The sequence below is a fragment of the Oncorhynchus tshawytscha genome, linkage group LG22, assembly GCF_018296145.1.
Source record: "Oncorhynchus tshawytscha isolate Ot180627B linkage group LG22, Otsh_v2.0, whole genome shotgun sequence".
Classification (NCBI taxonomy): Eukaryota; Metazoa; Chordata; class Actinopteri; order Salmoniformes; family Salmonidae; genus Oncorhynchus; species Oncorhynchus tshawytscha.
Genome location: NC_056450.1, coordinates 37221858 through 37238176, shown reverse-complemented (window position 1 = coordinate 37238176; position 16319 = coordinate 37221858). Strand labels below are relative to the sequence as shown.

Here is a 16319-nt window from a genome sequence, read left to right as displayed (position 1 = left end):
CACATGTACCTCATCTACCAACTACCTCAGCTACCACATCTACCAACTACCTCAGCTACCTCATCTACCAACTACCTGATCTACCAACTACCACATCTACCTCATATACCAACTACCACATCTACCTCATCTACCAAATACCTCAGCTACCACATCTACCTCACCTACCAACTACCTCATCTACCTCATCTACCAACTACCTCATCTACCAACTACCACGTGTATCTCATCTACCAACTACCTCAGCTACCTCATCTACCAACTACCACATCTACCTCATTTACATCATCTACCAACTACCACATCTACCTCAACTACCAACTACCACATCTACCTCATCTACCAACTACCACATCTACCTCATCTACCATCTACCTCATCTACCTCATCTACATCATCTACCAACTACCACATCTACCTCATCTACCAACTACCTCATCTACCTCATCTACCAACTACCACATCTACCTCATCTACCAACTACCACATCTACCTCATCTACCAACTACCTCATCTACCAACTACCACATCTACCTCATCTACCAACTACCACATCTACCTCATCTACCTCATCTACCATCTACCTCATCTACCTCCTACCACATCTACCTCATCTACATCATTGTTACGTTCCCCAGATTATGTGTTGTAGTTTGTGTATTTACATGTGTTTATTTCAGGAAATGGCTTCCTGAAATCCCTCAAGCAGCTGATTGGTCGACTCCAGGGCTAATTGGAGAGCTGACCCCGCCCCCTCGTAAAGACGCAGCTGTCTCCAATTACCCATTCCTTCTGACACTATATAAAAGCCAGTGTTCTGTTCAGGGGGGAGATCTCTTCTTTTTGGGAGGTAGAGATTTTGCTGGAGGTAGGGATTGCTGAGATTGATTGTGATAGAGGTTGATTTTGCTGGAAAGTGGTATGTTCTGTGAGTTTGTTGCTCAGATAGAGCTTATTTGACATCCTTTTGTTTCTTAGTTTGTTTGAAATTGTTTAATATTCTGTTTCATTTGTTCCCAGGGGGGAAGGGGAAGGCACCTAGGGAGTGCTTAGGCAAGAGGCCCGCGGGCATACATATACCCGTAGCATATTCGCTGTCTAGACACACTAGGTAAGACCTGGGTGGACCACCCCTTGTATTTTGGTTAGGGCACCAGGTGGTGCTAAATTAGGTAAGTAGTGGGTAGGCAGGTAAGATAGGAGAGGGGGGGGGGTGCTTTGAGATTTACTTTCTTTGCTTTGGTTCCGTCCAGCCCCTTTTCCCCATATTACCGTGTAAAGGAATAAAGTCCTTGTAAACGGTACCACATTCTGCCTGTTGTCATTCTTACTTGCACCTACAGTCCATACCTTTTTCGCTTCACAGAGAGTTTAGTTGTAGCAGGGTGTTGCGTTCCCTCTTCATAGAGGCGTGCATAACAATCATCTACCAACTACCACATCTACCTCATCTACCATCTACCTCATCTATCAACTACCTCATCCTCATACTGTTATTTATTTATCTTGCTCCTTTCCACCCCAGTATCTTTACTTGCACATCAAATCAAATCAAATGTATTTATATAGCCCTTCATACATCAACTGATATCTCAAAGTGCTGTACAGAAACCCAGCCTAAACCCCAAACAGCAAGCAATGCAGGTGTAGAAGCACGGTGGCTAAGAAAAACTCCCTAGAAAGGCAAAAACCTAGGAAGAAACCTAGAGAGGAACCAGGCTATGTGGGGTGGCCAGTCCTCTTCTGGCTGTGCCGGGTGGAGATTATAACAGAACATGGCCAAGATGTTCAAATGTTCATAAATGACCAGCATGGTCAAATAATAAGGCAGAACAGTTGAAACTGGAGCAGCAGCACGGCCAGGTGTACTGGGGACAGCAAGGAGTCATCATTTCAGGTAGTCCTGAGGCATGTTCCTAGGGCTCAGGTCCTCTGAGAGAGAGAAAGAAAGAGAGAAAGAGAGAATTAGAGAGAGCACACTTAAATTCACCCAGGACACCGAATAGGACAGGAGAAGTACTCCAGATATAACAAACTGACCCTAGCCCCCCGACACATAAACTACTGCAGCATAAATACTGGAGGCTGAGACAGAGGGGTCAGGAGACACTGTGGCCCCATCCGAGGACACCCCCAGACAGGGCCAACCAGGCAGGATATAACCCCACCCACTTTTCCAAAGCACAGCCCCCACACCACTAGAGGGATATCTTCAACCACCAAATTACCATCCTGAGACAAGGCCGAGTATAGCCCACAAAGATCTCCGCCACGGCACAACCCAAGGGGGGGCGCCAACCCAATCAGGAAGATCACATCAGTGACTCAACCCACTCAAGTGACGCACCCCTCCTAGGGACGGCATGGAAGAGCACCAGTAAGCCAGTGACTCAGCCCCTGTAATAGGGTTAGAGACAGAGAATCCCAGTGGAGAAAGGGGAACCGGACAGGCAGAGACAGCAAGGGCGGTTCGTTGCTCCAGAGCCTTTCCATTCACCTTCACACTCCTGGGCCAGACTACACTCAATCATAGGACCCACTGAAGAGATGAGTCTTCAGTAAAGACTTAAAGGTGGCAGGGCAGCCTAGTGGTTAGAGTGTTGGTCTAGTAGAGCGTTGGTCTAGTAACCGGAAGGTTGCAAGTTCAAACCCCCGAGCTGACAAGGTACAAATCTGTCGTTCTGCCCCTGAACAGGCAGTTAACCCACTGTTCCTAGGCCGTCATTGAAAATAAGAATTGGTTCTTAACTGTCTTGCCTAGTTAAATAAAGGTAAAATAAAAAGGTTGAGACAGAGTCTGCGTCTCTCACATGGGTAGGCAGACTATTCCATAAAAATTGAGCTCTATAGGAGAAAGCCCTGCCTCCAGCTGTTTGCTTAGAAATTCTAGGGACAATTAGGAGGCCTGCGTCTTGTGACCGTAGCGTATGTACGGCAGGACCAAATCAGAGAGATAGGTAGGTATTCATCTTCTGCACATCTACCATTCCAGTGTTTATATTGTAATTGTAATTATTTCCCCACTACGGCCTATTAATTGCCTTACCTCCGTTATCTTACCTCATTTGCACACACTGTATATAGACTTTTTCTATTGTATTATTGACTGTATGTTTGTTTATTCCATGTGTAACTCTGTGTTGTTGTTTGTGTCACACTGCTTTGCTTCATCTTGGCCAGGTCGCAGTTGTAAATGAGAACTTGTTCTCAACAAGACTACCTGGTTAAATAAAGGTGAAATAACAAATTAAAAAGTGTAAAAATAGTTCCCTTCTCCACGTCTCTCTCTCTCTTCTAGTTTGCTTCTATTTTCTCTCCGTCTCATCTTCCTTCTGTCGCCCCTCTGTCTGCTCACACTCGTTTGTCTTTGGTGTGTGTTGGCTCTGAGTCATGTTCTGAGCAGTAAGTAGGAACAGGTCCTCTGTCAGCAGCTGTGCAGCAGGCTACAGGGACACGGGGGGGAGGGGGGTGATACTTGTACAGCTGCTACATGATAGGGGGGGGAAAGACTAGGAGCTGTTTTTGCATTCAAGCTTCAGTTCTCTGTCTGAAAGTGTTACAGTTCATTTTCCTGCTACTTTGGATTAGTGCGATGCTGTAGTCACAACTCCGAGTGCTTTAATCGTCCTCTCCTCGTTCCCCTTGACCTTTCTAACCTCTCCCTCGCTCTATCTACTCTGCCTTTCCAGCAATCCACCCAGCCACGCATATATTCATCAATATACCCACACATCCATATATTTAACCAATAAGGCCCGAGGGGGTGTGGTGTATTTTATTTTACTAGGCAAGTCAGTTAAGAACCAATTCTTCTTTTCAATGATGGCCTAGGAACAGTGGGTTAACTGCCTTGTTCAGGGGCAGAACGACAGATTTGTACCTTGTCAGCTCGGGGGTTTGAACTTGCAACATTCCGGTTACTACTCCAACGCTCTAACCACTAGGCTACCCTATGACCAATATACCACGGTTAAGGGCTGTTCTTAAGCACGATGCAACGCGGAGTGCCTGGACAGCCCTCAGCGGTGGTATCTTGGCCATATACCACAAACCACCGAGGCGCCTTATTGCTGTTATAAAATGGTTACCAACGTAATTAGAGCAATAAAAATACATGTCATTCCTGTGGCATATGGTCTGATATACCACGGCTTTCAACCAATCAGCATTCAGGGTTTGAACCATCCAGTTTATAATCATAAATATACCCACCCTTCCATCCATCCATCTATTTCCAGATATTCTGCAGTGAGTATCAACATGTGTCTCTCTCCTCGGTATCTGGCAGGAAGTGCAGTGGCATTAAGGTTGACATGTGGTTGTCTCTCTCCTCGGTATCTGACAGGAAGTGCAGTGGCATTAAGGTTGACATGTGGTTGTCTCTCTCCTCGGTATCTGACAGGAAGTGCAGTGGCATTAAGGCCGACATGTGGTTGTCTCTCTCCTCGGTATCTGACAGGAAGTGCAGTGGCATTAAGGCCGACATGTGGTTGTCTCTCTCCTCGGTATCTGACAGGAAGTGCAGTGGCATTAAGGCCGACATGTGGTTGTCTCTCTCCTCGGTATCTGACAGGAAGTGCAGTGGCATTAAGGCCGACATGTGGTTGTCTCTCTCCTCGGTATCTGACAGGAAGTGCAGTGGCATTAAGGCCGACATGTGGTTGTCTCTCTCCTCGGTATCTGACAGGAAGTGCAGTGGCATTAAGGTTGACATGTGGTTGTCTCTCTCCTCAGTATCTGACAGGAAGTGGAGTGGCATTAAGGCCGAAATGTGGTTGTTTCATTTTATTCTATCAACACTTTGGATAGTGGAATTGGGAGCTGATGAAATTACGCCCACTCTTTTGTTCAAACCCCCCTCCCCTCTCTCCCCCTCCCCTCTCTCCCCCCTCCCTCTCTCTCCCTTCTCCCCTCTCTCTCCCCCTCCCCTCTCTCTCCCCCTCCACTCTCTCTCCCGCCCCTCCCCTCTCCCCCCCCCCTCTCTCTTCTCTGTCAGATGGGAAGGTGTATGCACTGGGAGGGATGGCAGCTGACACTACGCCCCAGGCGCTAGTGAGGGTCTACGAGCCGGAGAAGGACCAATGGCAGGCCTTGACCTCCATGCCCACACCTCGCTACGGAGCCACCTCCTTCCTGAGAGGCAACAAGATTTACGTGCTGGGTAGGTCACTCCCCCATCCCCCCACACCCCCATCCCTGTCCCTACTGTCCAATGTCCCCACTGTGTGTCAGTCTGGTCATATCTGACCTACGGCCACACACTCCACATGTACACTCTATCGTACCGCACACACATTCAAATATGGTTGCACGTACAGCACATGTACACGAACACACACACTCTCTCTCTCTCTCTCTCTAGCTAAGAGGTCTGGGCAGGGCCCATCTCCCTCTCATGGTCTACACAACAGTCTGGGGAGGGTCCATCTCCCTCTCATGGTCTACACAACAGTCTGGGGAGGGTCCATCTCCCTCTCATGGTCTACACAACAGTCTGGGGAAGGCCCATCTCCCTCTCATGGTCTACACAACAGTCTGGGTCTTCACTCACTCACTCACTCACTCACTCACTCACTCACTCAGAGAGAGAGAGAGAGAGAGAGAGAGCGAGAGCGAGCGAGCGAGAGAGAGAGAGAGAGAGAGACAGACAGACAGACAGACAGACAGGCAGGCAGGCAGACAGACAGACAGACAGACAGACAGACAGACAGACAGACAGACAGACAGACAGACAGACAGACAGACAGACAGACAGACAGACAGACAGACAGACAGACAGACAGACAGACAGACAGACAGACAGACAGACAGACAGACAGACAGACAGACAGACATGTCCTTCACTTCAGTAGATCTGTTCTCTGAGTCCCCGATCAAACATGATCAATCTGATTATTAATACTTCACGAAATTCATAGGCAATCATTCACATTCACTCACTGGTACCTGCACTGCAGTTGTGGCCTACAGCCTTCACTGAATAGGAGTGGAGACATATACCTAAATATATGACTGTGTAGGAGAAAAACATATTTCAAAAGTTGTGTTCTTATGAATATTCATGAGTGAAGTCCATCGCCAGCAGGACACTATAACCCCGTACTTTATCTCCTCGGCTGGTACATCTATCTGACGTTTCCGTATTACTGGCTACCTGCTGGTCTCCAGTCACATAGATAAATGGCTTGCTAGCTAGCAGGCTTATGCTGCAGAATCACATTACAGGGATTAACTGAGGGATGAGGGTAATTATTTTATTCATGTTGTTTGTTACACAACTGGAGGTTACAGTAGTCTATCAGGGTCAAACTAAATGCTACCGCTTCCAAAACAAAATCTAAATCTGTCTGAGCACCACACCGGACTTCTTCCCATCAATATGAATTTCTCCCTTCTGGAAGTGTGGGGTGAGGATCTAAATCTGTCTGAGCACCACACCGGACTTCTTCCCATCAATATGAATTTCTCCCTTCTGGAAGTGTGGGGTGAGGATCTAAATCTGTCTGAGCACCACACCGGACTTCTTCCCATCAATATGAATTTCTCCCTTCTGGAAGTGTGGGGTGAGGATCTAAATCTGTCTGAGCACCACACCGGACTTCTTCCCATCAATATGAATTTCTCCCTTCTGGAAGTGTGGGGTGAGGATCTAAATCTGTCTGAGCACCACACCGGACTTCTTCCCATCAATATGAATTTCTCCCTTCTGGAAGTGTGGGGTGAGGATCTAAATCTGTCTGAGCACCACACCGGACTTCTTCCCATCAATATGAATTTCTCCCTTCTGGAAGTGTGGGGTGAGGATCTAAATCTGTCTGAGCACCACACCGGACTTCTTCCCATCAATATGAATTTCTCCCTTCTGGAAGTGTGGGGTGAGGATCTAAATCTGTCTGAGCACCACACCGGACTTCTTCCCATCAATATGAATTTCTCCCTTCTGGAAGTGTGGGGTGAGGATCTAAATCTGTCTGAGCACCACACCGGACTTCTTCCCATCAATATGAATTTCTCCCTTCTGGAAGTGTGGGGTGAGGATCTAAATCTGTCTGAGCACCACACCGGACTTCTTCCCATTAATATGAATTTCTCCCTTCTGGAAGTGTGGGGTGAGGATCTAAATCTGTCTGAGCACCACACCGGACTTCTTCCCATCAATATGAATTTCTCCCTTCTGGAAGTGTGGGGTGAGGATCTAAATCTGTCTGAGCACCACACCAGACTTCTTCCCATCAATATGAATTTCTCCCTTCTGGAAGTGTGGGGTGAGGATCTAAATCTGTCTGAGCACCACACCGGACTTCTTCCCATCAATATGAATTTCTCCCTTCTGGAAGTGTGGGGTGAGGATCTAAATCTGTCTGAGCACCACACCGGACTTCTTCCCATCAATATGAATTTCTCCCTTCTGGAAGTGTGGGGTGAGGATCTAAATCTGTCTGAGCACCACACCGGACTTCTTCCCATCAATATGAATTTCTCCCTTCTGGAAGTGTGGGGTGAGGATCTAAATCTGTCTGAGCACCACACCGGACTTCTTCCCATCAATATGAATTTCTCCCTTCTGGAAGTGTGGGGTGAGGATCTAAATCTGTCTGAGCACCACACCGGACTTCTTCCCATCAATATGAATTTCTCCCTTCTGGAAGTGTGGGGTGAGGATCTAAATCTGTCTGAGCACCACACCGGACTTCTTCCCATCAATATGAATTTCTCCCTTCTGGAAGTGTGGGGTGAGGATCTAAATCTGTCTGAGCACCACACCGGACTTCTTCCCATCAATATGAATTTCTCCCTTCTGGAAGTGTGGGGTGAGGATCTAAATCTGTCTGAGCACCACACCGGACTTCTTCCCATCAATATGAATTTCTCCCTTCTGGAATTGTGGGGTGAGGATCCTCTGTTCAAAACGTGTACAGAAGTAACAGCTTGATGCAGTTGTTCCTATTTTCAGTGCAATTGAGAATCTCTATGATTGAATGTAAAACAAACACTTTACTGTACAGGCAGGATAATATCGCTGCTCAAGCTTTATGTATGCCAGATACTTGACGTGAATAGAACTGTCATAACATGTCAATGTTTTTTTTAGAATGATATTGCTTGCGAATGGGATTGTATTTCAGCCTGTCAGATTGTTTGTTCCTCACACAGCCAAGTGCATAAGCCACGGGAAAAAGCACCCCTGAAAAATGTGAATAAAAAATATATATTAATAAGAAATGTATTTTTGTTTTGAACAAAATGTTTTGATCAAAATGTTTTTCACATGGGCCTTTACTAGTGTTGGGAGACTGATATAGACTTCTGTAGCTCAGGCAACAACATCTACATGTTTTTCACATGGGCCTTTACTAGTGTTGGGAGACTGATATAGACTTCTGTAGCTCAGGCAACAACATCTACATGTTTTTCACATGGGCCTTTACTAGTGTTGGGAGACTGATATAGACTTCTGTAGCTCAGGCAACAACATCTACATGTTTTTCACATGGGCCTTTACTAGTGTTGGGAGACTGATATAGACTTCTGTAGCTCAGGCAACAACATCTAAATGTTTTTCACATGGGCCTTTACTAGTGTTGGTAGACTGATATAGACTTGGGTAGCTCAGGCAACAACATCAAAATTCAGCATCTCTGCTTTGGCAAGAAAATTTAGTTGTATAATTAAGAACAGAATCTTGCAGGATTCAATAGTTGGAATTGTAAGAGTTGTTGCCCTGTTCCTTTCTCTGTGATGTCATTCTAATGGAATCCAGAAAGAACAAAACCCTGTCCCTTTCTCTGTGATGTCATTCTAATGGAATCCAGAAAGAACAAAACCCTGTTCCTTTCTCTGTGATGTCATTCTAATGGAATCCAGAAAGAACAAAACCCTGTTCCTTTCTCTGTGATGTCATTCTAATGGAATCCAGAAAGAACAAAACCCTGTCCCTTTCTCTGTGATGTCATTCTAATGGAATCCAGAAAGAACAAAACCCTGTTCCTTTCTCTGTGATGTCATTCTAATAGAATCCAGAAAGAACAAAACCCTGTCCCTTTCTCTGTGATGTCATTCTAATGGAATCCAGAAAGAACAAAACCCTGTTCCTTTCTCTGTGATGTCATTCTAATGGAATCCAGAAAGAACAAAACCCTGTCCCTTTCTCTGTGATGTCATTCTAATAGAATCCAGAAAGAACAAAACCCTGTTCCTTTCTCTGTGATGTCATTCTAATAGAATCCAGAAAGAACAAAACCCTGTCCCTTTCTCTGTGATGTCATTCTAATGGAATCCAGAAAGAACAAAACCCTGTTCCTTTCTCTGTGATGTCATTCTAATAGAATCCAGAAAGAACAAAACCCTGTTCCTTTCTCTGTGATGTCATTCTAATGGAATCCAGAAAGAACAAAACCCTGTCTCTTTCTCTGTGATGTCATTCTAATGGAATCCAGAAAGAACAAAACCCTGTTCCTTTCTCTGTGATGTCATTCTAATAGAATCCAGAAAGAACAAAACCCTGTTCCTTTCTCTGTGATGTCATTCTAATGGAATCCAGAAAGAACAAAACCCTGTTCCTTTCTCTGTGATGTCATTCTAATAGAATCCAGAAAGAACAAAACCCTGTTCCTTTCTCTGTGATGTCATTCTAATAGAATCCAGAAAGAACAAAACCCTGCTCCTTTCTCTGTGATGTCATTCTAATAGAATCCAGAAAGAACAAAACTCTGTTCCTGTCTCTGTGATGTCATTCTCATGGAATCCAGAAAGAACAAAACCCTGTTCCTTTCTCTGTGATGTCATTCTAATGGAATCCAGAAAGAACAAAACCCTGTCTCTTTCTCTGTGATGTCATTCTAATGGAATCCAGAAAGAACAAAACCCTGTTCCTTTCTCTGTGATGTCATTCTAATAGAATCCAGAAAGAACAAAACCCTGTCCCTTTCTCTGTGATGTCATTCTAATGGAATCCAGAAAGAACAAAACCCTGTTCCTTTCTCTGTGATGTCATTCTAATAGAATCCAGAAAGAACAAAACCCTGTCCCTTTCTCTGTGATGTCATTCTAATGGAATCCAGAAAGAACAAAACCCTGTTCCTTTCTCTGTGATGTCATTCTAATAGAATCCAGAAAGAACAAAACCCTGTTCCTTTCTCTGTGATGTCATTCTAATAGAATCCAGAAAGAACAAAACCCTGTTCCTTTCTCTGTGATGTCATTCTAATGGAATCCAGAAAGAACAAAACCCTGTTCCTTTCTCTGTGATGTCATTCTAATGGAATCCAGAAAGAACAAAACCCTGTTCCTTTCTCTGTGATGTCATTCTAATAGAATCCAGAAAGAACAAAACCCTGTTCCTTTCTCTGTGATGTCATTCTAATAGAATCCAGAAAGAACAAAACCCTGTTCCTTTCTCTGTGATGTCATTCTAATAGTATCCAGAAAGAACAAAACCCTGTCCCTTTCTCTGTGATGTCATTCTAATGGAATCCAGAAAGAACAAAACCCTGTTCCTTTCTCTGTGATGTCATTCTAATAGAATCCAGAAAGAACAAAACCCTGTTCCTTTCTCTGTGATGTCATTCTAATAGAATCCAGAAAGAACAAAACCCTGCTCCTTTCTCTGTGATGTCATTCTAATAGAATCCAGAAAGAACAAAACCCTGTCTCTTTCTCTGTGATGTCATTCTAATGGAATCCAGAAAGAACAAAACCCTGTCTCTTTCTCTGTGGTGCCATTCTAATATAATCCAGAAAGAACAAAACCCTGTTCCTTTCTCTGTGATGTCATTCTAATAGAATCCAGAAAGAACAAAACCCTGTCTCTTTCTCTGTGATGTCATTCTAATGGAATCCAGAAAGAACAAAACCCTGTCTCTTTCTCTGTGATGTCATTCTAATATAATCCAGAAAGAACAAAACCCTGTTCCTTTCTCTGTGATGTCATTCTAATGGAATCCAGAAAGAACAAAACCCTGTTCCTTTCTCTGTGATGTCATTCTATTGGAATTCAGAAAGAACAAAACCCTGTTCCTTTCTCTGTGATGTCATTCTAATGGAATCCTGAAAGAACAAAACCCTGTTCCTTTCTCTGTGATGTCATTCTAATGGAATTCAGAAAGAACAAAATCCTGTTCCTTTCTCTGTGATGTCATTCTAATGGAATTCAGAAAGAACAAAACCCTGTTCCTTTCTCTGTGATGTCATTCTAATGGAATCCTGAAAGAACAAAACCCTGTCTCTTTCTCTGTGATGTCATTCTAATAGTATCCAGAAAGAACAAAACCCTGTCCCTTTCTCTGTGATGTCATTCTAATGGAATCCAGAAAGAACAAAACCATGTCCTCAAACATTTACATCAAAAAGTGCAAAGTTATGGGCAAACTTTTTTTTGTGCAGTATTAATATACCATCCTTACAAACCACTTCATGTAAATGTACATTGCTGTATTGTACATAGACTGGTCATCTATGTTTATACCTGTAGACTTTCTATCAGCTGTACATTACAGTAATTGAGTACGTTGAGACATGAAGTGGTTTGTGATGATGTGACTCAGTGGGTAGAGCATGGTGCCTGCAATGCTGTGCTTGTGGGTTCCTTACCCTGTGTTCCTTGCAGTTCCTTGCAGGACTGTTCTTTCCTGCATTTTACTCAACGAGTATTGCTGAGTGACACATTTTTTAAATGTATTTATTTAACTAGTATGTCAGTTAACTAGGTATGTCAGGTATGAACAAATTCGTATGGCCTAGGAGAACTGGACTAGCTGCCTTGTTCAGGGGCAGAACGGCATATTTTTACCTTGTCAGCTCGGGGGTTTCGATCGAGCAACCTTTCGGTTACTGGCCCAATGCTCTAACCACTAGGCTACCTGTCGCCCCGTGAATAACCAACATTTTTGTAATTTTTCGGTAGTTAAGCAACTAATTGACTGACATCGGGTTCAATTATTTGAATTCCATTTTGTTCGTTTTTTTTTCGTGAGCTCAATGTGCACATTGCACAGTTTCTCTAGAGATCAATCCGATCCAGCCTGAACTGTGCGATGTAGTTTAACACGTAAAACACGCTAATTAACTACAATGACCACAATCCATTGCGCATCTACTTGTCCGGTCTGCTTCTTTTACTCCTGTTACGGAAGAGACAAGAATTCTTGATGCTGATGGGATACAGAGAGCATCTGTTGCGTCGCGACGTATCTCTACCTGAAAATATAGGATCTTAGTGATTGATAGTTTGTATTCAGCAGTCATAAAAGTATGCCTTATTTACTTTGAAGAAATACTAAAATAGTGACTTTGTCAGACAGCATAGGCAGCAGCTCTATAGAGATGAGATGATGACTTGGAATAAAATAATGAAGTCATCAAATAAAACAAAGGTAATATAATCGCTCAGCACTACTGACAAGGCTACGTCGCCAAGTGGATAAACCATGAGCCAAGTAAAGCCCCCCCCCCCCGGCCAAACCCTCCCCTAACCCGGACGACGCTGGGCCAAACCCTCCCCTAACCCGGACGACACTGGGCCAATTGTGTGCCACCCTATGGGACTCCCGGTCACGGCCAGTTGTGACACAGTCTGGGATCAAACCCGGGTCTGTAATGACGCCTCAAGCGCTGTGATGCAGTGCCTTAGGGCCTCCCGAGTGGTGCTGTGGTCTATCTAGCTGCTACTGATAAGAGGAGGATTTGTTCAGTCAACCACCTGCATGAACACAGAAATTGGTTTATAGAACAACACATGAATAGAACAAGGAAATGAGTTATAAGAAAATCACAAACATTAAAATTCCCATTACATTATCATGGATTACAAAGGAAAACTCAGCCACGAGCTGCCCAGTGAAGCGAGCCTACCAGATGAGCAAAATGCCTACCAGATGAGCAAAATGCCTACCAGATGAGCAAAATGCCTTCTATGCTGTTCCGGCACCAGCTGTTCCGAACGACTGTGTGATCACGCTCTCCGTAGAGCTAAATGTAAGACCTTTAAACAGGTTAACATTCACAAGGCCGCAGGGCCAGACAGATAACAAGGATGGATACTCAGAACATGCGCTGACCAGCTGGCAGGTGTCTTCACTGACATTTTCAACCTCTCTCTGACCCAGTTTGTAATATCTACATGTTTCAAGCAGACCACTACAGTCCCTGTGCCCAAGAACGCCAAGGTAATCTGTCTGAAAGACTATGGCCCCATAGCACTCTCATTTGTAGCCATGAAATGCTTTGAAAGGCTGGTCATGACTCACATCAACACCAACATCCCAGGCACCCTGGACCCACTCTAATTCCCCCCCCAGCAGATCCACAGTGACGCAATCTATTGTATTCCACACTGCTCTTTCCCACTTGGACAAAAGGAACACCCACATGAGAATGCTGTTCACTGGACTACAGCTCAACACCGCAGAGCCCTCCAAGCTCATCACTAAGCTAAGGACCTTGAGACTGAACACCTCCCTCTGAAACTGGATCTTGGACGGGTCGCCCCCAGTTGGGGCGGATAGGTAACAACACATCCGCCACGCTGACTCTCAACACAGGGGCCCCTCAGGAGTGCATGCTTAGTCCTTTACTTTACCTTACTGTACCTTACTGTACTTACTGTACCTTACTGTACTTACTGTACCTTACTGTACTTACTGTACCTTACTGTACCTTACTGTACCTTACTGTACTTACTGTACCTTACTGTACTTACTGTACCTACTGTACCTTACTGTACCTTTTTTTATTTTTTTATTTTTTTTATTTCACCACGACCTGGCCAAGATAAAGCATAGCAGTGTGAACAGACAACACAGAGTTACACATGGAGTAACCAATTAACAAGTCAATAACACAGTAGAAAAAAAGAGAGTCTATATACATTGTGTGCAAAATGCATGAGGAGGTAGGCGAATAATTACAATTTTGCAGATTAACACTGGAGTGATAAATGATCAGATGGTCATGTACAGGTAGAGATATTGGTGTGCAAAAGAGCAGAAAAGTAAATAAATAAAAACAGGATGAGGTAGGTAAAAATGGGTGGGCTATTTACCGATAGACTATGTACAGCTGCAGCGATCGGTTAGCTGCTCAGATAGCAGATGTTTGAAGTTGGTGAGGGAGATAAAAGTCTCCAACTTCAGCGATTTTTGCAATTTGTTCCAGTCACAGGCAGCAGAGAACTGGAACGAAAGGCGGCCAAATGAGGTGTTGGCTTTAGGGATGATCAGTGAGATACACCTGCTGGAGCGCGTGCTACGGGTGGGTGTTGCCATCGTGACCAGTGAACTGAGATAAGGCGGAGCTTTACCTAGCATGGACTTGTAGATGACCTGGAGCCAGTGGGTCTGGCAACGAATATGTAGCGAGGGCCAGCCGACTAGAGCATACAAGTCGCAGTGGTGGGTGGTATAAGGTGCTTTAGTGACAAAACGGATGGCACTGTGATAAACTGCATCCAGTTTGCTGAGTAGAGTGTTGGAAGCTATTTTGTAGATGACATTGCCGAAGTCGAGGATCGGTAGGATAGTCAGTTTTACTAGGGTAAGTTTGGCGGCGTGAGTAAAGGAGGCTTTGTTACGGTATAGAAAGCCGACTCTAGATTTGATTTTCGATTGGAGATATTTGATATGAGTCTGGAAGGAGAGTTTACAGTCTAGCCAGACACCTAGGTACTTATAGATGTCCACATATTCTTGGTCGGAACCATCCAGGGTGGTGATGCTAGTCAGGCGTGCGGGTGCAGGCAGCGAACGGTTGAAAAGCATGCATTTGGTTTTACTAGCGTTTAAGAGCAGTTGGAGGCCACGGAAGAAGTGTTGTATGGCATTGAAGGTCGTTTGGAGGTTAGATAGCACAGTGTCCAAGGACGGGCCGGAGGTATATAGAATGGTGTCATCTGCGTAGAGGTGGATCAGGGAATCGCCCGCAGCAAGAGCAACATCATTGATATATACAGAGAAAAGAGTCGGCCCGAGAATTGAACCCTGTGGCACCCTTTGCCAGAGGTTACCTCAGCATATGTAGGCTGATGATCTGACTGATACACGGTGTATGTATGTATGTATGTATGTATGTATGTATGTATGTATGTATGTATGTATGTATGTATGTATGTATGTATGTGTGTATGTGTGTATGTATGTATGTGTGTATGTGTGTATGTATGTGTGTGTGTGTGTGTGTGTGTGTGTGTGTATGCATGTATGTATGAATGTATGTGTGTGTGTGTGTGTGTGTGTGTGTGTGTGTGTGTGTGTGTGTGTGTGTGTGTGTGTGTGTGTATATATATATTATTATTATTTTTTTTCAATGTACTTTACTCAAACCAGACTGCATCATGTGGTGTACTTCTCTGAAGGACAGTGTTCTGTCCGACCCTGGAGTAGTGGTCAGAGCTGTGTTGTGATGGGCCAGGTCTAGTAGAGCTGTGTTGTGATGGGCCAGGTCTAGTAGAGCTGTGTTGTGATGGAACAGGTCTAGTAGAGCTGTGTTGTGATGGGCCGGGTCTAGTAGAGCTGTGTTGTGATGGAACAGGTCTAGTAGAGCTGTGTTGTGATGGGCCAGGTCTAGTCGTGCTGTGTTGTGATGGGCCAGGTCTAGTCGTGCTTGAGGCGGGTCTGGTCTGGTAAATCTGTGCTGTGTTGGTCCTGGTCTAGTAGAGCTGTGCTGGGACGGGTCTAGTCGTGCTGTCCTGAGGTGGGTCTGGTCTGGTAAATCTGTGCTGTGTTGGGCCTGGTCTACTAGAGCTGTGCTGCAATAAACCGTGTCTGGCTCTTTTCTCCTGGGGATGGTGGAGGTACTGTTGTTTCAGAATGTGGGACGGGGGACCTCTGTTGCTGGGGTGATGGGTGTGTGGGTCCCTGCCAAGTGTTGCATCTTTTAGGTCCTTGGCAAAGGTTCTGATACTGTTCTGATCAAGATGTACATTATCGTATAAGTGTTGACATGTCAGAGTGGGTTGTTGAGCCGTTCTGATGTTGAGCAGAGAGGCACAGTCCACAGTGATCTGTTGATTTATTTTGTCGATCAACTTTCCTGGGAAGTCTTTTCTTGGTAGGAGGGTGGACACAACTATATTGGTTGTTGGGAACATAGCCTGTGCCCTTTCTGCCACTCTTCTCACTGCCCCAGATACATTTTCCCCTTTGGCATGAAGGTTGTTTGTGCCAGTGTGGATGATGATGTTGTCAGGGGTGTCAATCCTGGTCTGACTTAGTAGCAGTCAGTTGTAGGACACCAGAACTTATACACCTGGTGTCTAGGGAATCATCTTTCCTGGACTAAGAACTTCCCATTTGAATCAATAAGGATTGCAGTTGTGGGTGATTGTC

The 16319-nt window shown here is 44.7% G+C and overlaps 1 protein-coding gene across 1 annotated transcript in view; it reads left to right on the top strand.

The window, feature by feature from the left end:
* LOC112221483 (kelch domain-containing protein 8B) overlaps positions 1-16319 on the top strand; it is a 184899-nt gene that overhangs the window by 81190 nt on the left and 87390 nt on the right. The window contains exon 2 of the mRNA XM_042304160.1: positions 4997-5161. Within this exon, the coding sequence (XP_042160094.1) occupies positions 4997-5161 (165 nt within the window). The remainder of the gene's footprint in view (positions 1-4996; positions 5162-16319) is intronic.